General features: G+C 58.6%; 3 protein-coding genes across 3 annotated transcripts; all 3 read right to left on the bottom strand.

Annotated features, from left to right (window-relative positions):
* Positions 1 to 1818: 1818 nt before the first annotated feature.
* On the bottom strand, positions 1819 to 5229 carry CFD (complement factor D). The gene is made up of 5 exons (XM_054538532.2): positions 5138 to 5229; positions 4117 to 4273; positions 3885 to 4029; positions 3179 to 3436; positions 1819 to 2036 (listed from the first exon to the last, which is right to left on the bottom strand). Exons 1-5 carry the CDS (start codon positions 5190 to 5192, stop codon positions 1890 to 1892), a joined length of 762 nt encoding a protein of 253 aa, XP_054394507.1. The 5' UTR covers positions 5193 to 5229; the 3' UTR covers positions 1819 to 1889.
* Positions 5230 to 10503: 5274 nt separating this feature from the next.
* Positions 10504 to 15714, bottom strand: ELANE (elastase, neutrophil expressed). Its single transcript, XM_009252523.4, has 6 exons — positions 15381 to 15714; positions 14227 to 14412; positions 13618 to 13774; positions 13271 to 13412; positions 10952 to 11182; positions 10504 to 10788 (listed from the first exon to the last, which is right to left on the bottom strand). The coding sequence occupies exons 2-6, from the start codon at positions 14372 to 14374 to the stop codon at positions 10582 to 10584; spliced, it is 885 nt and encodes a 294-aa protein (XP_009250798.3). The 5' UTR covers positions 14375 to 14412; positions 15381 to 15714; the 3' UTR covers positions 10504 to 10581.
* Positions 15715 to 18191: 2477 nt separating this feature from the next.
* Positions 18192 to 25727, bottom strand: PRTN3 (proteinase 3). The gene is made up of 5 exons (XM_002828361.5): positions 25667 to 25727; positions 23278 to 23443; positions 22870 to 23011; positions 20154 to 20384; positions 18192 to 18573 (listed from the first exon to the last, which is right to left on the bottom strand). Exons 1-5 carry the CDS (start codon positions 25725 to 25727, stop codon positions 18403 to 18405), a joined length of 771 nt encoding a protein of 256 aa, XP_002828407.1. The 3' UTR covers positions 18192 to 18402.
* Positions 25728 to 26147: the final 420 nt, after the last annotated feature.

The following is a 26147-nucleotide window of genomic DNA, read 5'->3' as shown; positions in this document are numbered from 1 at the left end:
AAGCTCCGCCTCCCGGGTTCACGCCATTCTCCTGCCTCATCGTCCCGAGCAGCTGGGACTACAGGCGCCGGCCAACACGCCCGGCTAATTTTTTGTATTTTTAGTAGAGACGGGGTTTCACTGTGTTAACCAGGATGGTCTTAATCTCCTGAACTTCTGATCCGCCCGCCTTGGCCTCCCAAAGTGCTGGGATTACAGGTGTGAGCCACTGGCACCCGGCCCATCAGTCTCTTTTTCTTTTTTTTTTTTTTTTTTTCTTTTTTGAGACAGGGTCTTCTTCTGTTGCCCAGGTTGGGATGCAGTGGTGCTATCTTGGCTTACTGCAGGCCTTACCTCCTGGATTCAAGCTATTTTCCTGCCTCAGCCTCCCGAGTAGCTGGGACTACAGGCATCCACCACCACGCCCAGCTAATTTTTTTGTATTTTTAGTGGAGACGGGATTTCACCGTGTTAGCCAGGATGGTCTTGATCTCCTCACGTCGTGATCTGCCCGCCTCGGCCTCCCAAAGTGCTGGGATTACAGGCGTGAGCCACCGCGCCTGGCGCATCTGTCTCTTTTTCTACGATAGCACCTGGCTGGCCCCTCCTCCAGGTGGGAGAAAGGGTACAGGGCCTCAGGTGTCCTCCCCTGGCCTTGCCGAGGAGGGTGACCTGAGGTCCGGGGCCTCCAGCAGGTGCCGCTGCTCATCGTCCTGGTGTGGGTCTGGCCACACCCAGGGTGGTTTGTGAAGGCAGGCTCCATGGCTGTGGACTTGAGTCCAGGCTGTGTCCTGGAGCTTCTATGTGACGTCAGGAGAGTCGCACAGCCACTGTGAGCCTCAGTTTCCCCTTATGGGACATGGGTCATAGGAGCACGGCCTGGCAGGGTGTCTGTGCACCTGAGTCTCAGCCCACAGCCTTGCACACAGTAGACACTCACGTTCCCCTTGGTAAGCAAAGGGAAACGATACGAGCCAGACCAGGAGGGGACACCCATGCCTGCCGGGCCTTCCCCTGTGTGTGTGTGTGTGTGTGTGTGTTTGGGGGTGGGGGTGACCCTTCTCCGACTTCCAGGGAAGAGCAAGGGCGCCGCCGTGTGGCCGCGTCAGCCCCGTGGAAGTGCTGGACCCCCAAACTTCGCTGTATTTTCAGTTCTTGCACTTTTATCTGTAGCTTCCCGCCTTCCTCTCTTTTTAATGTTTCTGTTTTTGTTTTTGTTTGTTTTTGTTTTGAGACAGAGTCTCGCTCTGTCACCCAGGTCGGAGTGCAGTGGTGCGATTTCAGCTCACTGCAACCTCCGCCTCCCGGGTTCAAGTGATCCTCCTGCCTCAGCCTCCTGAGTAGCTGGGACTACAGGTGCTCGCCACCATGCTCAGCTAATTTTTTTTTTTGTATTTTTAGTAGAAACGGGGTTTCACCATGTTGGTCAGGCTGGTCAAGAACTCCTGACCTCAAATGATCCGCCCGCCTCGGCCTCCCAAAGTGCTGCGATTACAGGCGTGAGCCACCAAGCAGAATTTTTTTTTTTTTTTTTTTTAAGAGAGAGAGAGACAAGCTTTCACTCTGTTGCCCAGGCTGGAGGGCAGTGGTGCAATCACAACTCACTGCAGCCTAGACCTCCCGGGTTCAAGTCATCCACCCACCTCAGCCTCCTGAGTAGCTGGAACCACAAGCGCCCACCTCCACGCCCGCCAATTGCCCAGCTAATTTTTTATTTTTTTGTAGAGATGGAGTCGTGCTACGTGGCCCAGGCTGATCTCGAACTCCTGAGATCCAATGATCCTCCCACCTCGGCCTCCCCCTCTGCATATAGTAGGTGCTCAATAAAGACCAACCAGATGCAGGAGTGGATGACTTTAGTGCTCGGGACTTTGTTGGTTGGGTGATGCCGACCTTCAGGCCCTGGCACCCTAGGCCAGGACGCTGTCGATCCAGGCCGCATAGCTCGCCACGCGCGTGTAGATCCCGGGCTTCTTGCGGTTGCCGCAAACGCGCGAGCCCGAGGTGACCACGCCCTCGAGCACGCCCCCGCACACCAGCGGGCCCCCGGAGTCGCCCTGCCAGAACAGGACGGGGCAGTGAGGGGCGGCCCGCGCCCACCCCGGCCTCACATGTCTGACCCCCTCACCTGGCTGCAGCTCCCGCCCCACAATTCTCATTCCTCCCTCCCGTCTTAATCTGGTCTTCACTGGTCACTATCCCCGCGCCACGCCTATCGCCTAGGCCGCAACCACAAACCACGCCTCCCTAGGCCCGCCCCCAGCTCCTGGCCACACCCCCTCTGACCTCAACCTCACCACCCCGACCCCACCCCACTCCAGGCCCTTTCCAGTATGGAGTCCCACACCTCATCCCTGCTCTTCCAACCTTTGACTTGCCGTGGATCCCACTTCTGCCCTAACCCGTCTCAGTGGCCACCTGCCCTGCTCAATCCCCGCTCACCTCAGGCCACGCCCCTCCCTTAGAGCCCCACCCAATCTTGGCCCTGACTACTGCGCAAGCCTCGGCTGGTCCTAGACCTCGGCCCTGCTCAGGACCCCTTCTCTACCCCGCCACAGCAGGGATCCCGCTCCGCACCAGCCCTGCCCCTTCAGAGGTTCCCACCCCTTCCACCTACCCCGCCCCGTCCTCGTGCCCCGCCGCGTCCTCGTGCCCCGCCCCTTCCTCCACGTGCCCGCCCCCTATGCCTCCCACCCTTTCTCCGCGACCTGCCCTTTTGCCCGCCCTGACCCTTCTCCAGCCCCACCCTCCCCACAGGTACCGCCCTTCCTCCAGGCCCTGCCCCTCATGCCCCACCCCTCTGCCTGGCCTCGCCCCCTTGCAGTCCCACTGTTACTGGACTCCGCCCCTTCCTCGAGCCCCGCCCCCTATCCCCACCGTAACCCACAGGTTCTTCCACATCCCACCCGTTCCTGCCCTTTTTGCCCGGCCTGACCCTTCTTCAGCCCCACCCTATCCAGAGGCCCCGCACCTTCTCCAGGACCCGCCCCCAGGGCACCACCGTACCAACAGGCCCCGCCCCTCATAAGGCCCCGCCCACGGGCCACACTCATGCTCCGCCCCTCTTCCAGATCCCGCCCCTACGCGCCCCGCCCCTTCCCCGGGCCCTGTTCCTATTTGCCCCCCGCTTCCCGCCCCCTCTGCAGGCCCTGCCCGGGGCCTGCAGGCCCCACGTCTCCTCCCAGGCCTGAAGGCTCACCTTGCAGCTGTCCCGGCGGTTGCTCTCCGCGCACATCATGCGCTCGGTGATGGCGCCGTCGTGGTGCGTGCGCCGGTTGCAGGTGGCGCGGTCCAGCACTGGCAAGAGCACGTGCTGCAGGCGGTCGGGGCGGCGGCCCGCGTGGTTGACTATGCCCCAGCCGGCCACGTCGCAGAGAGTTCCCGGCGCCACGTCGTGGTCCACGCGCTGCCAGGGCAAGGGGCGCACCGCAGGGCCCAGCGTGGCCTTCTCCGACAGCTGGGGGTGGAGGCGGACGTCAGGGTTGGGGTGCGGGGATGCGGGGGTGCGAGGCCAGGGAGAATGCCGCTAGACTCGGGGAGACGGGACGGGGGAGGTGGGCATCAGGGCAGGGGCGGGGATCTCAGTGCAGCAGGAGAGATCTAGGCTAGACCCTGGGTGGGGGTGCAGGTGGGGATGGGGTGGGTGCGCGGCTCCCCAGTGCAGCTGCAAAGGTCGAGGCTGGACCCGGGATGAGGATGCAGGGGGAACGGGGGGTGGGGGGGTTCCCAGTGCAGCCGCAGAGGTCGAGGCTGGACCCGGGGTGAGGGTGCGGGGATTGTAGGGCGGGGTCCCCATGCAGCAGGAGAGGTCGAGGCTGGACCCGGGGCGCGGTGCAGGCGGGGTGGAGTGAGGGTGGGCCGGGGATCCCAGCGCCGCCGGAGGGACTGCGCTACACGGAGCCGACCTGTAGCAGCAGGAGGTCGTGGTCGATGGTGTCGGGCCGGCTGTCCGGGTGGGGCACTGCGCGGAGCACGTCGTACAGGCGCTTGGAGGGCTCCGGCTGCGACAGGGAGTGCGCGCCCAGGAGAACCTGCACCTTCCCGTCGGCCCTAGGGACGGGGCGGAGTCCGCGGTCGGTGCCAGCCGAGTCCCCCCACCCCACCTGGGCTCTTCCCCCGCGCGGCGCGGGCACTCACGCGTCCTCCAGGCAGTGCGCCGCGCTCAGCACCCACTGCTCCGCCACCAGGACGCCGCCGCACAGGTGCGCGCCGTTCACCTGCACCGACGCCATGTAGGGCCGCGCGTGCGCCTCGGCCTCTCTGCCGCCCAGGATCCGACCACGGGGCTGCGCCGCTGTGAGTGGGCGGGCGCGTGAGGGCCGCGGGGTGGACCCCTCCCCCTGGCGAGGCTGCCTGGCGGGATCCTAGCTCTCACCCCCCCACAGGCAGCTCCTCGCAAGAATCCCATCTCTGGGCGCGGTGGCTCACGCGTGTAATCCCAGCACTTTGTGAAGCCGCGCAGGGACAGATCACGAGGTCAGGAGTTCGAGACCAGCCTGACCAATATGATGAAACCCCGTCTCTACTTTAAAAAAAAAAAAAAAATACAAAATTTAGCCGGCGTGGCCTATAATCTCAGGTACTTGGGAGGCTGAGGCAGGAGAATCGTTTGAACCCGGGAGTCGGAGTTTGCAGTGAGCCGAGATCGCACCACTGCACCCCAGCCTGGGCGACACAGCGAGACTCCCTATCAAAAAAAAAAAAAAGAAAGAAAGAAAAAAAAGAATCCCATTTCCGTCTTGGGGCCCCTCAGCGTTGCAAACTCAGATACCCTCGGGCGGGAATGCCCCAGGGTACAGAACCCACAGTGGGCTGGGGACCGGGGGCAGATCCCAGCGCCCTACCCTGGGCGCAGTGCCTTCCAGTTGGACATAAGAGAAATGGGGCTGACCCAACCAGTGCCTGGGCCAGCCCAGTCAGCCACGCAGAACAGTTTTCCACGCAGACGTTCAGACTCTGCAACTAAAGCTGACTCCACAAAGTTCCAATTTCCAATCTGAATTTTCTAGAATTTCTCAGCGTTCAGAGCCTTCCATTGGTGAGGAGAGACACCCCCTTCCTGCCCACCTGGAGGGGCTGGAGGACCGGCCGTGTGACCGAGGGGAGCACCACGCCCCTACACAGCCCTGCCCCTCACCCCAGGCCCAGGCCTCCTCACCGCAGGCGGCCGCTCCTAGGAGGACCAGAACTGCAAGGCGCTCCCAGCTGTGCATGGTGAAGCCGCTGTGGCTGAGACACTGACCCAGGCAGGGCCTTGGGGGTGCTTTTATGAGGGTGGAGGGGGCGGGAGGCTCCCAGGGGCCCTGTCCGCCGGGTGGTCAGCGGCCCAGCTGGGGAAAGGGGAACCTGCCCGCCCAGCCTCCGCCCTCCCCGGGACTGGGTTACCTCCTGCCAGACTCACACCAGAGTCGACAAGTCGCTGGGAGACCCTCGGGCCTCTGTGAGCCTGACGACCTGCTGGCCCTGGTGGGGGGCAGTCCCTCAGATGGGCAGGAGGCAGAGAGGGGGGCTGCACCCACCCTGGCCCCAACTTCACCAGACCCAGAGTCCCCCAGGGGTTTCACAATCGTAGCTGGAGGCCACAGCGTGTAAACAACCCACTTCCTTGTCCTGCTACCCTCCCTTCTTTTCCTCCTCTAAACTAGAGAGAAGGTTTGTTGGGGGTAGGAAGGTCACTTGACACCCTTGTCTCTGTCCCTGTGGCCTCTGGGGCTTGATACCCTGACGAATAGAATGTTGGAAAGGCCAAAGCAGAGGCAGCTGGGAAGACTGGCTACAAGGGACAGGAAAACCAAGACAAACTGGGTGGAGCCTGAATCATGAAAGTTATATGGAAAGTTCAGGGATGGTCGCCTTCAGGTGCGGCTTGATCCAGGTGCCTGAACAATGTCCAGTGTCTGCCTCTGGCTTCTCCTTTCTTCTCTGATGGCTTCTCTCCTCACCAGCCTCCCCTGGTGTGTTTCCAGGGACCCCACACTCAACCCAGTGGCTCAGTGGGCCCCTCCTAAAATTCTTCCTCACTCCAGCCAAGTCTCAAGGTTGCCTTGGGTTGGTGAAGCCTGGATCACACGCCCCCTCCCAGACTGTTCACTGAGGGCAGGTTCTGATGAACAGAGTCAGGGCTGGCCGGGCACAGTGGCTCCCACCTACCATCCCAGCACACTGGGAGACCCAGATAGGAGCATCTCTTGAGCACAGGAATTCAAGGCCAGCTTGGGGAAGACGGCGAGACCCCATCTCTACAAAAAAATTAAAATAAAATACTTCTCAGAATCTGGGCCATAGGGCCTTCTGTGAGGTGGGGATTTGTGTGTGTTGTTTTTGTTTTATTACAGACAAGGTCTTGCTCTTTCGTCCAGGCTCGAGTGCAGCAGTGCAATCATAGCTCACTGCAGCCTCCTCGACCTCCGGGGCTCAAGTGATCCTCCCACCTCAGCCTCCAGAAGTGCTGAGACTGCAGGCCTGCTCGTGGTGTAGCTCCATTTTTCACATCTGCCCCCCAGGGGCCAGCGGGATTCACGTTGCATTAATCCATGGTTCGGGGAGCAGAAGGATGGGGATACCTTGTGGGAAAGACCTCAGACATCGTCCCCAGGGGGAGCAGCACACGGCGTTCCCCCAGCTTTTCTCTTCACCGTGGATCATTTCTTTCTTTTCTTTCTTTCTTTTTTTTTTTTTGAGACGGAGTCTCACTCTGTCGCCCAGGCTGGAGTGCAGTGGCCCAATCTCGGCTCACTGCAAGCTCCGCCTCCCGGGTTCAAGCCATTCTCCTGCCTCAGCCTCCCGAGTAGCTGGGACTACAGGTGCCGGCCACCGCACCCGGCTACTTTTTTGTATTTTTAGTAGAGATGGGGTTTCACCATGTTAGCCAGGATGGTCTCGATCTCCTGACCTCGTGATCCGCCCGCCTTGGCCTCCCAAAGTGCTGGGATTACAGGCGTGAGCCACCATGCCTGGCCTCATTTCCTTCCTTCCTTCCTTTCTCTCTCTCTTTTTCTCTCTTTCTTTCTTTCCCTTTCTTTTTCTTTCTCTTTTCTTCTTTCTTTTTTTCTTTCTTTCGTTTTTTTTTTTGTTTTTTTGTTTTGTTTTGTTTTGTTTTTGCAACAGAGTCTTGCTCTGTCGCCCAGGCTGGAGTGCAGTGGCACAATCTCGGCTCACTGCGACCTCCACCTCCCGGGTTCAAGCGATTCTCCTGCCTCAGCTTCCCGAGTAGCTGGAATTACACGCATGAGCAACCACACTGGGCTAACTTTTTGTATTTTTAGTAGAGACAGGGTTTTGCCATGTTGGCCAGGCTGGTCTCGAATTCCTGACCTCAGGTGATCCACCTGCCTCGGCATCCCAAAGTGCTGGGATTACAGGCATGAGCCACCACGCCTGGCCCCCTGTGGATTATTTCATACACACAGAGAATAGAAAATGATATAACAACAGGGCCGGGCGCAGTGGCTACGCCTGTAATCCCAGCACTTTGGGAGGCCGAGGCAGGCGGATCATGAGGTCAGGAGATCGAGACCATCCTGGCTAACACAGTGAAACCCCGTCTCTACTAAAAATACAAAAAATTAGCCAGGCGTGGTGGTGGGCACCTGTAGTCCCAGCTGCTGGGGAGGCTGAGGCAGGAGAATGGCGTGAACCCGGGAGGCGGAGCTTTCAGTGAGCCGAGATCACACCACTGCACTCCAGCCTGGGTGACAGAGCGAGACTCTGTCTCAAAGAAAGAAAGAAAGAAAATGATATAATAAATGTGATTGATGGGATCCTAGTGTGTCTCCTTGTGAAAGAAATTCTGAACAATGCCTGGAGGATGCAGAGTCCAGAATGCTGGAATTGCAACAGCAAGATGTGGCAACAGGCCAGGGGTCCAGCACGAAGGGACAGCTCAGTGAACTCTGCAGATGCTGACGTGGAAAGCTCTCTGGGTGTGTTGAGAGGAAAACAAAATCACAAGGCAGAGGGTCACCACGGTGAGCAGCTGGCACCCAGCGGGGAGATGTGATAAATGGAGCTAAACCATGGCCAGGCCTGCAGTCCTCCCACTTCCGGAGGCCGAGATGGGAGGAACCGTTGAGCCTGGGAGGTCAAGGAGGCTGCAGTGAGCTGATTGCACCACTGCACTCCAGCCTGGATGGAAGAGCAAGACCCTGTCTATAATAAAACAAAAACATAGGCACCGGGTATTGTAGCTCACGCCTGTAATTCCAGCACTTTGGGAGGCCGAGGCAGGCGGATCATCTGAGGTCAGGAGTTCGAGACCAGCCTGGCCAACATGGCGAAACCCCATCTCTACTAAAAATACAAAAATTAGCTGGGCATGGTGGTGCATGCCTGTAATCTTAGCTACTCCAGAGTCTGAGACAGGAGAATTGCTTGAAACCGGGAGGTAGCGGTTGCAATGAGAGGAGATTGCGCCACTGCACTGCAGCCTGGGCAACAGCGTGAGACTCTATCTCCAAAAAAAAAAAAAAAAAAGAAGAAAAGAAAAGAAAAGGCTGGGCGCAGTGGCTCATGCCTGTAATCCCAGCAGTTTGGGAGGCTGAGGCGGGTGGATCACTTGAGCCCTGGAGTTCAAGACCAGCCTGGGCAACATGTCAAAACCCCGTCTCTACTAAAAATACAAAAAAACTAGCTGGGCGTGGTGTGCATGTGTGTGGTCCCAGCTACCCGGGAGGCTGAGGTGGGAGGATGGCTTGAGCCCAGGAGGGGAAGGTTGCAGTGAGCTAAGATTGCGCCAACTCACTCCAGCCTGGGCAATAGAGCAAGACCCTGTCTCAAAAAACAAAACCAAAATAGACCAGGCATGGTAGCTCACGCCTGTAATCCCAGCACTTTGGGAGGCCGAGGCAGGCGGATCACGAGGTCAGGAGATTGAGACCATCCTGGCCAACACGGTGAAACCCCGTCTCTATTAAAAATACAAAAAATTAGCTGGGCGTGGTGGCGGGCGCCTGTAGTCCCAGCTACTCGGGAGGCTGAGGCAGGAGAATGGCGTGAACCTGGGAGGCGGAGAGCTTGCAGTGAGCCAAGATTCTGCCCCTGCACTCCAGCCTGGGCAACAGAGCGAGACCCTGTCTCAAAAAACAAAACCGAAACACTGAACTTGCACAGAGGGCTGGAGAGGGGGCCAGAGGAGTAAACACTCACCAAGACTGCGGACGATGCCTGCACCAGGAACTGCTCAGGAATCACCTATGCGCCGCTTTGCGCCGTCACGCCTGCCACATTAACTTAATTATGTGAAACTAGGTTTTACAGGCCAGAAATCGGAAAGGACATGTGGGATCCCTTTGTAGAAAGTGGGGGAAGGGGGCCAGGCACGGTGGCTCACGCCAGTCATCCCAGCACTTTGGGAGGCCGAGGTGGGCGGATCACCTGAGGTCAGGAGTTCAAGACCAGCCTGGCCAATGTGGTAAAACCCCGTCTCTACTAAAAATACAAAAATTAGCTGGGCATGGTGGCGCACGCCTGTAATGCCAGCTACTTGGGAGGCTGAGGCGGTAGAATCACTTGAACCCGAGAGGCGGAGGTTGCAGTAAGCCGAGATCACGCCACTGCACTCCAGCCTGGCAACAGAGCAAGGCTCCATCTAAAAACAAAAAAGAAAAAAATACAATGTGGCCAAGTCACTTCTCCATTGCCCTGGCTCTGCTGCCGCCTGGTGGTGGCTTACTCCAGAGATGCCCAAGAGACTCTGGATTCTAGTTTGTTTATTATTATTATTATTATTAATTTATTTATTTTTGAGATGGAGTTTCGCTCTTGTTGCCCAGGCTGGAGTGCAATGGCGCGATCTTGGCTCACTGCAACCTCCGCCTTCTGGAATTCAGGCGATTCTTCTGCCTCAGCCTCCCCGAGTAGCTGGAATTACAGGCATGCACCACCATGCCCGGCTAATTTTGTATTTTTAGTAGATATGGGGTTTCTCCATCTTGGTCAGGCTGGTCTCGAAGTTTAGACCTCAGATGATCCGCCTGCCTCGGCCTCCCAAAGTGCTAGGATTACAGGCGCGACCCACTGCGCCGGCATATTTTTTTTTTTGAGATGGAGTCTTGCTCTGTTGCCCAGGCTGGAGTGCAGTGGCGTGATCTCGGCTCACTACAGCCTCTACCTCGCAGGTTCAAGCAATTCTCCTGCCTCAGCCTCCCACGCGCCATGACGCCAAGCTAATTTTTTTTGTATTTATAGTAGAAATAGGGTCTCACCACGTTGCCAGACTAGTCTTGAACTCCTGACCTCAGGTGATCTGCCAGCCTCAGCCTCCCAAAGTGCTGGGATTACAGGCGTAAGCCACTGGGCCAGGCTTGGACCATTCTATTTTATTCTATTTTATTTTATTTATTATTATTTTATTAATAGAGAGGGGGTCTTGCCATGTTGCCCAGGCTGGTCTTGAACTCCTGAGCTCAAGTGATCCGCCTGCCTCAACCTCCCAAAGTGCTGGGATTACAGGTGTGAGCCACCACTCCCGACCTACTGACCATTTTCAACACCCAATCACACAGCCAAGGAACATCAAACACATTCTACAAAACAGAGGAATGTTTATTGTGCCAGATGCCGGAGTGTGGCTGTGGGCAGCTGAGGTGACCTGGGCAGCCCTTCTCAGTGGGTCCTGCTGGCCGGGTCCGGGTCCCGGGGGTGGGCACAGGGGTGCTCCTCGGAGCGTTGGATGATGGAGTTGATCCAGTTTACAAACCGTGCCACCGGGGCAAAGGCGTCGGGGAAGAGCCCCGAGGCACAGCCTCCCCGGACGAAGGAGGCAATTCCGTGGATTAGCCCGTTGCAGACCAAGGGGCTGCCGGAGTCACCCTGTGGAGGCAGACAAGGTGGGGAAGCTGGACTGGGAGGCCCTGCCCACCTGCCCACTGCCCATCAGGGTTGGGAAGTCCCTCCTAGGGTCTAGCCAAGGTGCCTGTTGCTGCAATCCGGGCTGGGAGTGGGTGGGGAGCAGAGGGACACCCAGGGCACGTACGAAGCAGACGCCGGCCCGCCGGCCCCTCACGAGAGTGCAGACGTTGCTGCGGCGGCAGAGGGACGTCACCACCGTCACGTTGAGCTCCTGCAGGACGCTGGCGATCCCACGGTTCCTGCCCAGAAGGCCCCAGCCCATGGCCAGGCACTGCACCCCGTTGCCCACACGTTGGCCCTGGGCCGGCAGCTGGGCCACCTGCACGTTGGCGTTGATGGTGGCCGACCCGTTGAGCTACGGCAATGAGGACAGATCGTCAGAGCGTCACGCGGGGCAGTGAGGATGACCCTCCCCTCTCCGGGCCTCAGTTTCCCCATCTCAGGTTCCACTGCGGTTCTGGGATCCTGCAGAGCAGGACACCCACCCCGCACTCTGCTCCCCAAGGCGAGCCTCAGTTTCCCCATCTGTAGAGTGGGAGCCGTCACCAAGGCTCAGGGCGTTGGAGGTTGTGCCTGGATGTGGCTTGAGTGCAGGAAGCAGTAGGTGCTCAATTAACAAAAAACTACAGCCGGGCGCGGTGGCTCATGCTTGTAAGCCCAGCACTTTGGGAGGGCGAGGCAGGAGGATCACTTGAGGCCAGGCATTCAAGACCAGCCTGGGCAACGTGGCAATGCCCCATGTCTACAAAAATTTAAAAAAAAATTGCCAGGTGCGGTGGCTCACGCCTATAATCCCAGCATTTTGGGAGACTGAGGTGGGCCAATCAAAAGGTCAGGAGATCAAGACCATCCTGGCTAACATGGTTAAACCCTGTCTCTACTAAAAATACCAAAAATTAGCCAGGCGTGGTGACGCCTGTAATTTCACGCCTGTAATCCCAGCTACCTGGGAGGCTGAGGCAGGAGAATCGCTTGAACCTGGGAGGTGGAGGTTGCAGTGAGCCGAGATTGTGCCACTGCACTCCAGCCTGGGCGACAGAGCGAGACTGTGTCTCAAAAAAAAAAAAAAAAAAAAAAATTAGCCGAGCGTTGCCAGGCGCAGTGGCTCACACCTGTAATCCCAGCATGTTGGGAGACTGAGGTGGGTGGATCACCTGAGGTCAAGAGTTCAAGACCAGCCTGGCCAATATGGTGAAACCTTGTCTCTACTAAAAATACCAAAAATTAGCCTGGCATGGTGGTGGGCACCTGTAATCCCAGCTACCTGGGAGGCTGAGGCAGGAGAATCACTTGAACCTGGGAGGTGGATGTTGCAGTGAGCTGAGATTGTGCCACTGCACTCCAGCCTGGATGACAGAGCGAGACTCCATCTCAAAAAAAATATATATATATATAAAATATATAAAAATATAAAATATATAAAAATATAAAATATATAAAAATATAAACTATATAAAAATATATATATATCAGCCAGACGTGGTAGACGTGGTGGACGTGGTGGTGGCACCTGTAGTTCCAGCTACCCCCCATTCCAAGCTGAGAGGATGGCTTGAGCCCAGGAGATGGAGGCTGTAGTGAGCCGCGATCGCGCCACTGCACTGGGTGAGAGCTATGAGAAAACTTAGTGACAAGGAAACTCTCCCTCTAACCCTTCCCAGGGAGGGATCTTTTTTTTTTTTTTTTTGAGACCCAGGCTGGAGTGCAGTGGTGTGATCTCAGCTCACTGCAATCTCCGCCTCCGGGGTTCAAGCGATTCTCCTGCCTCAGCCTCCTGAGTAATTGGGATTACAGTAACCCACCACCACACTCGGCTAATTTTTTTTTTTTTTTTGTATTTTAGTAGAGACGGGGTTTCACCATGTTGGTCAGACTGGTCTTGAACACCTGACCTCGTGATCCACCCACCTCAGCCTCCCAAAGTGCTGGGATGACAGGCCTGAGCCACCCCACCCGGCGCCCAGGGAATAATCAGAACTGCAAGCCACGGACAGGGGTGGAAAGGTGGGGGCTTTTGCCCCTTTTTTCAAAGACAGAGGCGGCCCCTGCCCTCGGCCACCGGGCTGGTGAATGGAGAGACACAAAGAATCTCAGTAAGTTTGTTGATTGACAGCAGATAGGGGCTTCCCTTCTCAGTAAGTTTGTTGATTGACAGCAGATCCAGGCTTCCCTTCTCAGTAAGTTTGTTGATTGACAGCAGATCGGGGCTTCCCTGCACGATCTCATTTAACCTCTCAACAGCCCATGGTGGGTATTTTCCCGTTTCACAGAGGTGCAGACTGAGGCGCAGAGAGGGGATCACCCAGCCCACGATTCCACCCCGGGTCCCCACGAGCGGCCGCGACGCGCCCCTTCGTGGCCGCCTCCACCCTCCCCGGGCCTCTGGCTTCGGCCCCTGTGCCCCCCGCCCCGGGTGTCCCTTCCCCGCCCGGCCCGGCGGCACCTGGAGAATCACGATGTCGTTGAGCAAGTTTATGGGGTCGTAGCCGTTTTCGAAGATGCGCTGCACGGCGAACACCTGCCGGGTGGGCTCCCGCCGCGGGAGGTTATGGGCTCCGAGGACCACCTGCACCGTGCGGGGGTTTCTGCCGGGGAGGGAGAGGCGGGGGTGAGGGGCGGCCCTGGGGGTCAGGGCTCAGCCGGCGACGGGCCTGGGGGGGAAGGTGCTTGAGGGGCCCCGCGGACACTGGACGGACCCCCTGGAGCACCCCGGGCCCCGGCCTCCCCCCACCCACCCCACAGACCGGGACGCGGGGTCCGAGCCGGGCGCGCACACTCCTGGCTACTCACACATTCGCCACGCAGTGCGCGGCCGACATGACGAAGTTGGGCGCGATCAGGGTGGCGCCGCAGAAGTGGCCTCCACGCCGCTGCAGGGACACCATGAAGGGCCACGCGTGGGGCCGCGCTCGCCGGCCCCCCACAATCTCCGAGGCCAGCGCGGTGCCTGGGGACACACCGGGTGCGGGTGCTGAGTGCCTGCCAAGGAGCCTGTCCCTTCCCGGCCGCGGGGCCTCTGGATCCCCCACCAGGAACCCACGGGATCCCCCACCAGGAACCCACGGGATCGGGGCCGTTCGCACCCCTGTTGTTCAGATGAGGAAACTGAGGCACGGAGAGGCAAAGGGACCTCCCTACGGTGCCCCTCCAAGGCACAGCCAGACCTGGACTTGAACCCAGAGGGCGCCCTGCGACCCCCCCCCCGATTTTCAAACCCCAACTCTGGGCTCCTGGTGGTAGCTTCACCACTCAGAACCTCAGTCTATTCTGGTCCCCTTGTCCCAGCTGGCACCTCCCCTGTGAGGATGAGGGACCCACACTGGTGGGGCCCACCAAGGAGAGCTGGGAACAGAACCCGGGGACAGAGGGAGCAGCGGGAGGATGGACAGAAAGACTCACCCCCCAGCAGCAAGGCCGGCAGGACACAGGCAAGGAAAAGACAGGCAGGTCGGCGGCCGAGGGTCATGGTGGGGCTGGGGCTCCGGGGTCTCTGCCCCTCCGTGCCCGCCCGGCTCCTCTTATAGCCCTGTGCTGGAGGCCGTTGCATTGCCCCACGGCCGGCCGGCGCCCCTCACTTCCTCTCCCCTGGCACAGGGCGTTGATGAAAAGGGGGAGAAGGGGGACAAGAGGCTGGGGTTGGCTCGGGTGGGGCCTCCGGACAAAACTCAGGATGCACAATCGCATTCGAATGTCAGATAATCAACGTGGGTTTTTTTATTTATTTTATTGGAGACAGTCTTGCTCTGTCGCCCAGGCTGGAGTGCGGTGGCGCGATCCCGGCTCACGGCAACCTCCGCCTCCCAGGTTCAAGTGATTCTCCTGCCTCAGCCTCCTGAATAGCTGAGATTACAGGCATGCACCACCACACCCGGCTAATTTTTGTATTTTTAGTACAGACAGTGTTTCGCCATGTCAGCCAGGCTGGTCTTGAACACCTGACCTCAGGTGATCCGCCTGCCTCGGCCTCCCAGAGTGCTGGGATCACAGGCGTGAGCCACTGCGCCTGGCTAATTTTTTGTATTTTTAGTAGAGACAGGGTTTCACCGTGTTGGCCGGGCTGGTCTCGACGTTTTTTTTTTAATCTAAGTCTGTTCCAAATGAGGCCCAGGATATACTTACCCGAAATTCAGATTTAACTGAGTATTGCTGTGTTTTTGCCAAACCTGACAAACCTAGACCTGAGGGACTTGATGGGGGTGGCCTCGCCTGCCTCAGTTTACCCAGGGCCCTGTGATACCGGCCACATGCAGCCGTGTTGCCTGCCTCAGTTTACCCAGGGCCCTGTGATACTGGCCACATGCAGCTGTATCGGGCACTCACTGCTCAACAGGCACTTCTCTGGTCCTTCCCAGGGTTCCTGTTTGGGAACTGAGGCACGTCAAGGGCCTCCCCCAGGAGCTGCGAGTGTAACCCAGGCCTCTGGGACCTGCAGCTGGATGGAGATCTGGGGCCGGCTCACTCCAGCCGCTCCCTGAACCTCAGGGTTCATTCTTGGGGGCCGGGCCTTCCATCCTCTCCTCGGCTGTTGCCTCCAAAGGGGAACTCACTCTCACCCAGGCTCACGGTCAGTCCCTGGACACCAGCTGAAGTTCTGACAATCTCTACCGCCCTTCTGCCTTGGTGAGCTTCCCTGAAGCCCTCCCCGCCTGAGGCAGGGGCCAGGCGGGCGTCTGGCAGGGCTGCTGGAGAGAGAATTCCTGTCCAGGCCTGGAGGCTGGAGTGAGGATGTCCACCCAAGCCTGAGGGCTTCCGCCTGGAGGAACTGGCAGGGGAGCTGGAGTCCCAGCCGCGGGAATGGGATTCCCAGGACCCAGCCCCGGGCTCCAGGCCCCGTTCCTCTTCCCATCTCCCCCACGATGTTCCAGCTGCAACGGCCGGGCCAAGGCTGTCGCAAGAACCAACGTCCTCCTGGCTCCAGGACAAGGGGAGGGGAAGGGAACCAACGGGCCTGTCTCCAGGAATAGGCGGGGCGAGGGCACCCGGGGACACGCAGATCCTGGGCTGGGCTGGAGTCCTGACATGACCACAAGCAAGAGGACCCCCATGGCTCTCGGGGTAGGGGGACAATGGCCCTGCCCTCCCAGAGCCTGGCACACAGCAGGCGCTCAGTCCATGTCTGCCCTGTCCTCAGCTTAATCAAACACACACTACCCTGCCTTCTCCCCTCCCTTTTCGGCAGGGTTCCCACCTTGCTGCCTCAACGTCACCACGGTGCACTTAGTAAGCGCCTGCTGTCTACACAGCCCTGTTTCAAGTCGGGGGTGGGGGGATTTCAGGGGCGGGGGACGCCATATCTTTGGAGGGGGGCTTGGCCTCCAGCACGGAGATCAGACTTGGCCTCAGCTGCATTTATTGAGCACCAGCTGTATACTACATTCCCATGTGCAGTCATTGTTACGTGTGCCGACGCTGGGTTCGTATCCTGGTTCTGGTGTGGCCATTTGGCCACTGTGTAACTTCAAGCCCCTGAAATAAACTCTCCATGACTCAGTTTCCTCCTCTGTAAAATTATAATCATAGGCTCCATCACATAAACCTGTCAAGAGGATGAAATAAATTCACGTTCATAAAGTTCTTAGCTAAGAAAGTGTTGTCTGGCCGGGCGCGGTGGCTCAGGCCTGTAATCCCAACACTTCGGGAGGCTGAGGTGGGCGGATCACCTGAGGTTGGGAATTCCAGTCTGACCAACATGGACAAACCCCATCTCTACTAAAAATACAAAATTAGCCGGGCATGGTGGTACCTGCCTGTAATTCCGGCTATTCGGAAGACTAAGGCAGGAGAATTGCTTGAACCTGGGAGGCGGAGGTTGCAGTGAGCCGAGATCATGCCACTGCACTCCAGCCTGGATGACAAGATCAAAACTCCGTCTCAAAAAAAAAAAGAAAAAAGAAAGTGTTGCTTTGAGAGCTGGTTCACCATTAACTGTGGCAGGGAAGGTAGGGTTGTTATGGTCACAGCGGGTATAGACTCCAAGGGGGACATGGGGTCTTCTGGGAGGCCAGGAGATTGCTAAGATTACAGTGACCTGGAGGTGTTCATATTTAAAGAGTCACTGAGGACCCACCTGGGCAACACAGCCAGACCCCGTCTCTACAAAAAATAAGAAAATAGCTGGGTGTGGTGGCACCTGTAGTCCCAGCTACTCAGGAGGCTGAGATGGGAGGATCACTTGAGCCCAGGAGGCTGAGGCTGCAGTGAGCCAAGATTGCACCACTGCACTACAGCCTGGGCGACAGAGTGAGACCCTGTCTCAAAAATAAATAAGTAGGCCAGCTGTAAATAAATAAGTAGGCTCACGCCTGTAATCCCAGCACTTTGGGAGTCTGAGGCGGGTGGACCACCTGAGGTCAGGAGTTCGAGACCATCCTGGACAACATGGTGAAACCCTGTCTCTACTAAAAATATAAAAATTAGCTGGGCGTGGTGGTCTGTGCCTGTAATCCCAGCTACTCCGGGGGCTGAGGCAGGAGAATCGCTTGAACCCATGAGGCAGAGGTTGCAATGAGCCAAGATTGTGCCACTGCATTCTAGCCTGGGTGACAGAGCAAGACTCTGTCTCAAAAAAATATTAAAAGGAAAAAAAAACACCAGCAATGAGCTTCATTTCTTCTCTACCCGTGTCCTGGAGCAGGTCACCCCCTCTCCGTGGCTAATGCCTCCTTCTAGTGGCCACTTGCCCGTCTTTGAGCTGGACTGTGAGTCCCACCTCTTCCCCGCCTCGGACCTCCCCTCTGGCCACCCCCCCAAGTTCATTCCTCATGCTTCCACCAGGGGACTCCTCCCGTACCTACCCCTCCTACGAGAAATAGCGCTCCAACCCCATCACCCCTCCACTGCACCCACACACCTCCCCTGCCTGCCCTCCTCCCCGTCCCCTGGGCTCCAGCCCTCAGGTCTCTGCCCGCACTGTGCCCCCTGCCTGGCGACCCTTCGGATGTTTCTGTTCACACCTTGATATGCAGCTCTGGCACTGCCACCTCCTCCAGGAAGCCCCCCAGGGTGCTTCCCCATCCCCTCCCCCTCCTCAAGGAGCCCCTGAGCCGGCAGGGACACATCTGGAGCCCTGAGGGCCCACATGGGCTTTTCACCAGTTCTAGGAAACGTCTGGGGTGACTCCATTTTCCAGATGGGGAAACCGAGGCACAGAGATGAATAACAACCTGCCCAGGGCCACCCTGATGGGGCCGGGTTAGAACCCACAGCCACGAGCATCCAGGAGAGAGATCCCCTGCGACCTGGGCCCCCATCCCCCGCTCCGACTCCCCCCATCCTGAGTTTGGGGCTCAGGGACTTGAACCCAGGGGACCTCTGGGCAGTTCCCCCTCCCCTCCCTATGTGGGAAGGACAGACAGGAGCCAGGGGGAGTTTCAACGTTTATTGAGGTCACGGTGGGGTGAGGTGCAGGGCCGGCCTGTCTCCCGGAGCCCCGTGGGAGGGAGTGTGGGGGGACGGGTGGGGCTGTCCCGGACGCCACAGTGTTCGGGGAAGAGCTTCTTCTGTCCAAAGATCCCCCTCGAGGGTTTGGAGCCGGGCTCGGGGTCCCGGCCAGCACTGTGGGAGGGGCAGCTCAGCTCAGGGGCGGCCCTCAGCCTCCACGCGGCGCAGCGTGGAACGGATCCAGTCCACGTAGAGGGCTACCCGCGCGAAGAAGTCGGGGAAATGGCGGGTGGCACATCCCCAGATCACGAAGGAGTCTATTCCCTGGATGACGCCGTCACAGATCAGGGGGCCACCTGAGTCTCCCTGGAGGACAGGGAGGGCCAGTCACCCATCAGGGGCCACCTGAGTCTCCCTGGAGGACGGGGACGGCCAGTCACCCATCAGGGGCCACCTGAGTCTCCCTGGAGGACGGGGACGGCCAGTCACCCATCAGGGGCCACCTGAGTCTCCCTGGAGGACGGGGACGGCCAGTCACCCATCAGGGGCCACCTGAGTCTCCCTGGAGGACAGGGACGGCCAGGAAGGGGGCTGGGATGGCCATAAGCTGTTTCAGAATAAAGTGCTTCCAATATGGAACTTTCTTTCTTTCTTTCTTCCTTCCTTCCTTCCTTCCTTTCTTACTTTCTTTCTTTCTTTCTCTTTCTTTCTTTCTTTATTTTTCTTTCTTTCTTTATTTCTTTCTTTCTTTCTCTCTCTCTCTCTTTCTGTCTCTCTCTCTTTCTTTCTTTCTTTCTCCTTTTGTTTTGTTTTGTTTTGTTTTTGTTTTGTTTGAAACAGAGTCTCGCTCTGTCACCCAGGCTGGCGTGCAGTGGCGTGATCTCGGCTCACTGCAACCTCTGCCTCCCAAGTTCAAACGATTCTCCTGCCTCAGCCTCCCAAGTAGCTGGCTGTCTTTCTCTCGAGACAGGGTCTCGCTCTGTTCCCCAGGCTGGAGTGCAGTGGCACAATCATAGCTCACTGCAACCTCAAACTCCTCAGGCTCAAGCGATCCTCCTGCCTTAGCCTCCTGAGTAGCTGGGCCTACAGGCTCACATCACCATGCCCAGCTAATATTTAAATTAGTTGTAGAGATGCCATCCTGCTATGTTGCCCAGGCTGGTCTTGAACTCCTGGACTCAAGCAATCCTTCCATTCGGCCTCCCAAAGTGCTGAGATTACAGGCGTGAGCCACCACTGCTGGCCTGGAATTTTCTTTAAAATGTGTGAGCACCAGCCAGGCACAGAGGCTCACGTCTGTAATCCCAGCACTTTGGGAGGCCTAGGTGAGTGGATCACTTGAGGCCAGGAGTTCAAGACCAGCCTGGTCAACATGGAGAAACCTCGTCTCTACTAAAAATACCAACAAAATTAACCAGGCACGGTGGCAGGTACCTGTGCACCCGGTTACTCAGGAGGCTGAGGCAGGAGAATACCTTGAACCTGGGAGGCGGAGGTTGCAGTGAGCTGAGATCTCACCACTGCACTCCAGTCTGGACAACAGAGCGACACTCCGTCTCAAAAACAAACAAACAAAAAGTGTGAGCAGGGAGGGGCTGAGGTCATTCGTAGGAACTGGGCATTTATGGGCCTCCCGCTGGATACCTGGAGTCCTGGATTCTGGAAGGGGCTGCCGGGTGAGGGCGGATGGGTCTCCCACACCTTCCTGTGGTCCTAGAGCAGAGTGGGGGCAGGGAACCCCCAGACCCACCCAGGCAGCCAGGAGCAATGTGAGCGCCCCCACCCCGCTGAGCCTGCCCGTTGGGTGTTGGGTGTGCCCACCTTCCGGGTGGGGAGACTGAGGCACAGCATGAAGCCACACAGCTAGGAGGTGGTGTGGAACCCTGGCCGCTGCCCTCCTCCCCTTATGGCAGCCCGGTGCCTGGGGCGGGGGCGAAGTTACTTACGAAGCAGATACCGGCGCTGCGGCGAGGGACGAAAGTGCAAATGTTATGTGGCCGGCACAGGAAGGTGACCACGGTGACATTGAGCTCCTGCAGGACCTGGGCTGGGGGATCGTGGGTGCCCACGCGGCCCCAGCCCATGGCCAGGCACTGGGTGCCGTGGGGCACTGGCTGGTCCTGCTGTGGCAGCTGGACTGTGGCAACGGAGGCACTGAGGTTGGCCGGGCTGCTCAGCTGGGGCAGAAGGCAGGCGGCGGCGGTGAGACACTGCTCCCAGGTCACGGTGGCCACCCGCGCCGCCCTCCCACCACACCCACCGCCTCAAAACGCCGCGCACGCCGCTCCCTCCGCCTGGGCCCCATGACCCCCTTTGTCCCATTTGTCACTATTGTATTCATTCATTTTCTTTCCTTCTTTCTTTTTTTTGAGATGGAGTCTTGCTCTGCCACCCAGGCTGGAATGCAGTGGCGTGATCTCGGCTCACTGGAACCTCCCAAAGCCCTCCCATTGGGTGAGGTGGCCAACGTGGTCTCAAACTCCTGACCTCAAGTGATCTGCCTTCCTCAGCCTCCCAAAGTGCTGGGATTACAAGTGTGAGCCATAGTACCGGGTCATTCATTCATGTTTTTTTCTTTCTTTCTTTCTTTTCTTTTCTTTTTTTTTTTTTTTTTTTTTTGAGATGGAGTTTCACTCTTGTTGCCCAGGCTAGAGTGCAGTGGCGTGATCTCGGCTCACTGCAACCTCTGCCTCCTGGGTTCAAGCAATTCTCCTGCATCAGCCTCCCAAGTAGCTGGGACTACAGGCACCTGCCGCCACATCCGGCTAATTTTTGTACTTTTAGTAGAGATGGGGTTTCCCATATTGATCAGGCTGGTCTCAAACTCTCGACCTCAGGTGATCCGCTCACCTCGGCCTCCCAAAGTGCTGGGATTACAGGAGTGAGCCACCGCCCCTGGCCCATTCATTCATCTTCAAAGCACTTTTTTTTTGAGATGGGGTCTTGGTCTGTCGCCCAGGCTGGAGTGTAGTGGCATGATCACAGCTCACTGCAGCCTCAACCTCCTGGGCTCAATTGATCCTCCCATCTCAGCTCATGAGTAACTCGGCGTGTGCTACCATACCCAGTTGATTTTTAAATTTTTCTTTTGTAGGCTGGGCGCGGCGGCTCTCACCTATAATCCCAGCACTTTGGGAAGCTGAGGAGGGCAGATCACTTGAGGTCAGGAGTTCGAGACCAACCTGGCCAACGTGGCAAAACACCGTCTCTACTAAAAATACAAAAATTAGCCAAGCGTGTTGGTGCATGCCTCTAATCCCAGCTACTCGGGAGGCTGAGGCAGGAGAATCGCTTGAACCCGGAAGGCAGAGGTGGCAGTGAGCCGAGATTGTGCCACTGCACTCCAGCCTGGGTGACTGAGTGAGACTCTGTCTAAAAAAAAAAAAAGTCTTTTATAGAGATGGGGTCTCACTAGGTGGGTCAGGCTGCTCTCAAACTCCTGGCCTCAAGTGATCCTCCCATCCCAGCCTCCCAAAGTACTGGGATTACAGGCGTGAGCCACAGTGCCCAGCACCAAGCACTTACTGAGCACCACCTGTATGCCCAGTCCCGTTCTAAGCCACATGAGTCCAGTAATGAACAACACAGACAAAAATCCTCTGCCCTGGGGAGCTGATGTTTCCGGGTGGGAGGAGGCCAGGACGGCCCCATGAATGAGAGGAGCACGCGGTTCATTGGAGAAAAGTGAATCGGGGAGGGCCGTGGCTGTCCTCGCCACTTCCCATGGGGTCAGGCCTGGGAGGCGCCGGAGGAGGCGAGGGCACCTGGCTTTCTGGGGGAACAGCACACCGGGCGGAGGCGCAGGCAGGGGAGAGGCGCAGGCAGGGGAGAGGCGCGGGCAGGGGAGAGGCGCGGGCAGGGGAGAGGCGGGGAGGAGGAGTGGCGCGCGCAGGGCAGAGGCGCAGGCAGGGGAGAGGCGCGGGCAGGGGAGAGGCGGGCAGGGGAGAGGTGCGGGCAGGGGAGAGGCGCCGGCAGGGGAGAGGCGGGGAGGAGGAGTGGCGCGCGCAGGGCAGAGGCGCCGGCAGGGGAGAGGCGGGGAGGAGGAGTGGCGCGCGCAGGGCAGAGGCGCAGGCAGGGGAGAGGCGCGGGCAGGGGAGAGGCGGGCAGGGGAGAGGTGCGGGCAGGGGAGAGGCGCGGGCAGGGGAGAGGTGCGGGCAGGCAGGGGAGAGGCGCGGGCAGGGGAGAGGCGCGGGCAGGGGAGAGGCGTGGAGGAGGAGTGGCGCGCGCAGGGCAGAGGCGCAGGCAGGGGAGAGGCGTGGAGGAGGAGAGGCGCGCGCAGGGCAGAGGCGCAGGCAGGGGAGAGGCGCCGGCAGGGGAGAGGCGCGGGCAGGGGAGAGGCGCCGGCAGGGGAGAGGCGCGCGCAGGGCAGAGGCGCAGGCAGGGGAGAGGCGCGCGCAGGGCAGAGGCGCAGGCAGGGGAGAGGCGCCGGCAGGGGAGAGGCGCGGGCAGGGGAGAGGCGCAGCCGAGGGAGAGGCGGGGAGGAGGAGTGGCCTGGTGTCCAAAGAGCGGTCCCCCCCGGCCAGTGCCACCGGTCCCAGGCTTCAGCGGCCTCGGTCGTGGCCCGGTATACAGTGGGTGCTCAATGAATGCTTGCTGAAGGAATGGGGGTCCCGGAGCCCGCTGGCCGTGCCCCTCCGAGCCCTCGCGGCCCTGCCTGCCCACCTGGATGAGGAGAACGTCGTTCAGTTTGTTCTCAGCGTCGTAGTTGTTGAGAAACACTTGAGCCACCGAGAAGTGCTGCTGGGTGGGCTCCTGCGTGCGCACGTTGTGGGCTCCGAGCACCACGTTCACCAGGTGCTGGGGGCTGCGGGCGTGGGGTGGTCACTCCTCGGCGCCCTGGACACTCGCCGCCCCCCACAACGGGCCCTTCCCGAGGCCGGCGGTGCAGCCACAGACCCCTCCCTCGGCGACCCTGCCCCGGCCCTCCCCCAGAACTGCCCACGCGCGCGGGGCCTGGGGTCGGCAGACGGGGCTTAGCTGGGTCCTCCCCGGGCAGAGGGACAGTGGCCCGGCCAGGGCTGGAGGAAGAGGGCGGGGCGGACGGACAGGGGTGTGGAGGCGGCCACTCACATGTCCCGCAGGCAGTGCGCGGCCGTCAGCACGAAGCGGGGGTGGATCAAGGTGCCTCCGCAGAAGTGGCTGCCCAGGCTCCCCCGCACCTGCAGGGAGGCCATGTAGGGCCGGGAGTGTGGCTGCGCCTCGTGCCCGCCCACGATCTCCGCAGCTCGGGCAGCACCTGCATGGGGGGAGTCCAGGCGTCAGGGAGCCCCCAGGCTGCAGGGAAACGGGGGATGGCAGAGCAGCCCCTGGGCCTCTCCGAGCCTCCATCTCCCCATCTGCAACCCGGTAACTGCCTGCTGGCTGGTGGGAAGGAGTCAGCGCCCAGGCTGGGGTGGGGTGGGGGAGGGTGTTATAATTATGACGATTTCCAAAGGCGCCCTGGTGGCAGCTTTCAGTCCTGAGGGTCAGAAAGGCTTTTAAGATGCAGACCAGGTGGCTGGGTGCTGTGGCTCACGCCTGTAATCCCAACATTTTGGGAGGCTGAGGCAGGAGGATCACTTGAGCTCAGGAGTTCAAGACCAGCCTGGGCAAAACGGTGAGGACCCCATCTCTACAAAAAATTTTAAAATTAGCCAGGCATGGTGTGTGCATCTGTAGTCCCAGCTACTTGGGAGGCTGAGGAGGGAGGCTTGAGCCCAGGAGGTCAAGGCTGCAGTGAGCTGAGATCACCACTGTGCTCCAGCCTGGGCAACAGAGCAAGGCCCTGTCTCTAAAACAAAACAAAAAAAAATTTTTTTAAAGAAGCAGAAAAATTGGCCAGGTGCGGTAGCCGACGCCTGTAATCCCAACACTTTGGGAGGCCGAGGTGGGTGGATCACTTGAGGTCAAGAGATGGAGACCATCCTGGCCAACATGGTGAAACCCTGTCTCTACTAAAAATACAAAAATTAGCTGTGCGTGGTGGCGGGCGCCTGTAGTCCCAGCTACTCAGGAGGTTGAGGCAGGAGAATCGCTTGAACCCAGGAGGCGGAGGTTGTGGTGAGCCAAGATCGCCCCACTGCACTCCAGCCTGGCAACAGAATGACACTCCGTCTCAAAAAAAAATTAGCCAGGTGTGGTGGTTTGCACCTGTAATCTCAGCTGCCTGGGAGGCTGAGGCAGGAGAATCGCTTGAACCCAGGAGGCAGAGGTTGCTGTGAGCCGAGATCGCACCACTGCACTCCAGCCTGGGCAACAGAGTGAGATTCTGTCTCAAAAAAAAAAAAAAAAAAAAAAAGCCTGGGCGCGGTGGCTCATGCCTGAGTGAGACCCCATCTCAAAAAAACAAAAAAAAGCAAAAAAAAAATTCAGCTAACAAAGAGACCCATTTTGCAGATGAACAAACTGAGGCATTGAAAATCCCCCTCAGGTCAGGAGTTTGAGACCAGCCTTACTGACGTGGTGAAACCCCATCTCTACTAAAAATACAAAAACTAGCCAGGCGTGGTGGTGTGTGCCTGTAATCCCAGCTACTCAAGAGGCGGAGGCAGGAGAATCATTTGACCCCAGGAGGCTGAGGCTGCAGTAAGCTGAGACTGCACCACCGCACTCCAGCCTGGGCGACAGAGCAAGATTCCGTTTCAAAAAAGAAAAAAAAGGCCGGGTGCAGTGGCTCACGCCTGTAATCCCAGCACTTTGGGAGGCCGAGGCGGGCAGATCACGAAGTCAGGAGATTGAGACCACCCTGGCTAACACAGTGAAACCCCGTCTCTACTAAAAATACAAAAAATTAGCCGGTCTTGGTGGCAGGCGCCAGTAGTCCAGGCTACTCGGGAGGCTGAGGCAGGAGAAAGGCGTGAACCCGGGAGGAAGAGCTTGCAGTGAGCAGAGATCGCACCACTGCACTCCAGCCTGGGTGACAGAGCGAGACTCCGTCTCAAAAAAAAAAAGAAAAAAGAAAAAAGAAAAAGAAAATCGCCCTCAGGATAAGGACCTGAGGGGGCCCATGCTCTCTTCTTCCCCTGATTCCAGCATCACTAACTCCTCGACCCTTTCACTCACTCACTCATTCATTCATTCACTCATTCATTTGTTCACTCACTCATTCATTCACTCACTCACTCATTCATTCACTCATTCATTCATTCATGCATATTCACTGAGCATTTGCCGAAGGCTGTGTGCTGTCCAGGAATTCGCCTGTTAATAGGTAAGTCCCAAAACAGCTCCTCAGGAGGGAAAGACTGGGTTTTGCCCATTTTACAGATGGGCAACTGAGTCAAACGGCCAGGGCTCCCCCTTGCCCTTGTCCTCCCCACCCCTGCAAGTGTTGGTCCCGAGCAGTGAGTGGAGTCTCCCCTGACCCTGCCTCAGTTTCCCCAGCTGTGCCAGGAGGGCTTTGGATGGACCTCGTGGTGGATATTTCCCCAGAATCCACCGGGGCCCGGAGGCTGGACGGACAGGCACGTGGCTCACTCACCGCTCAGCAGCAAGGCCAGCAGCACAGATGCCAGGGCAGGGCTGGGGGGCCGGTGAGCCATGGCGGCGTCCAGGGTGCACCAACGGTCAAGCTCCTCTTATAGCCCAATGCCAGAGGCCGTTGAGTTGCCCAATACCCAGGTTGGGTCGCCACTTCCTCCTTTTGCCTTGGGAGCCTGGGAGTCAGAACGGACTCCGGGGAGGAGGCGGGGGCTTTGGGCTCAAGGTCCCGACCTTTGTGGGGGCGGGGAGGCTGGCTCTCACCCACCCAAGTTGGGGGTCCCTGGTCTGGTGGGCAACATGGCCACAGCCCTCAGAGCAACACACGCCCACGTGCCACCCAGAAGGAGACGCCTCCCTGACGAGGTCCCTGTGGCCCCAGCAAAGCCAGCCATGGCAGGTGTGTCCCGTGGGTGGGTGAGCTGGAAACTGACAGACAGCAGGACGTAGCAGGGGACAGGATGCGGAGCTGGGGAAGACAG

The sequence above is a fragment of the Pongo abelii genome, chromosome 20 (genome assembly GCF_028885655.2).
Source record: "Pongo abelii isolate AG06213 chromosome 20, NHGRI_mPonAbe1-v2.0_pri, whole genome shotgun sequence".
NCBI lineage: Eukaryota > Metazoa > Chordata > Mammalia > Primates > Hominidae > Pongo > Pongo abelii.
Note: the sequence above shows the minus strand (reverse complement) of the source record. Positions and strands in the feature narration are given on the sequence as shown.

Coding starts and splice junctions, on each gene's coding strand:
- CFD (XM_054538532.2), bottom strand. CDS start 5,192: ATGCACAGCTGGGAGCGCCTTGCAGTTCTGGTCCTCCTAGGAGCGGCC. Junction 4,030..4,116: donor GCGCACTGCCTGGAGGACGC/GTGAGTGCCCGC, acceptor CCCCGTCCCTAG/GGCCGACGGGAAGGTGCAGG. Junction 2,037..3,178: donor ACCGCCGGGACAGCTGCAAG/GTGAGCCTTCAG, acceptor CTGTTCTGGCAG/GGCGACTCCGGGGGCCCGCT.
- PRTN3 (XM_002828361.5), bottom strand. CDS start 25,727: ATGGCTCACCGGCCCCCCAGCCCTGCCCTGGCATCTGTGCTGCTGGCC. Junction 23,444..25,666: donor GCTGGCCTTGCTGCTGAGCG/GTGAGTGAGCCA, acceptor CCCCCCATGCAG/GTGCTGCCCGAGCTGCGGAG. Junction 23,012..23,277: donor GCGCACTGCCTGCGGGACAT/GTGAGTGGCCGC, acceptor CCACGCCCGCAG/CCCCCAGCACCTGGTGAACG.
- ELANE (XM_009252523.4), bottom strand. CDS start 14,374: ATGCAACGGCCTCCAGCACAGGGCTATAAGAGGAGCCGGGCGGGCACG. Junction 13,413..13,617: donor GCGCACTGCGTGGCGAATGT/GTGAGTAGCCAG, acceptor CCTCCCCGGCAG/AAACCCCCGCACGGTGCAGG. Junction 11,183..13,270: donor ACGACATCGTGATTCTCCAG/GTGCCGCCGGGC, acceptor TCATTGCCGTAG/CTCAACGGGTCGGCCACCAT.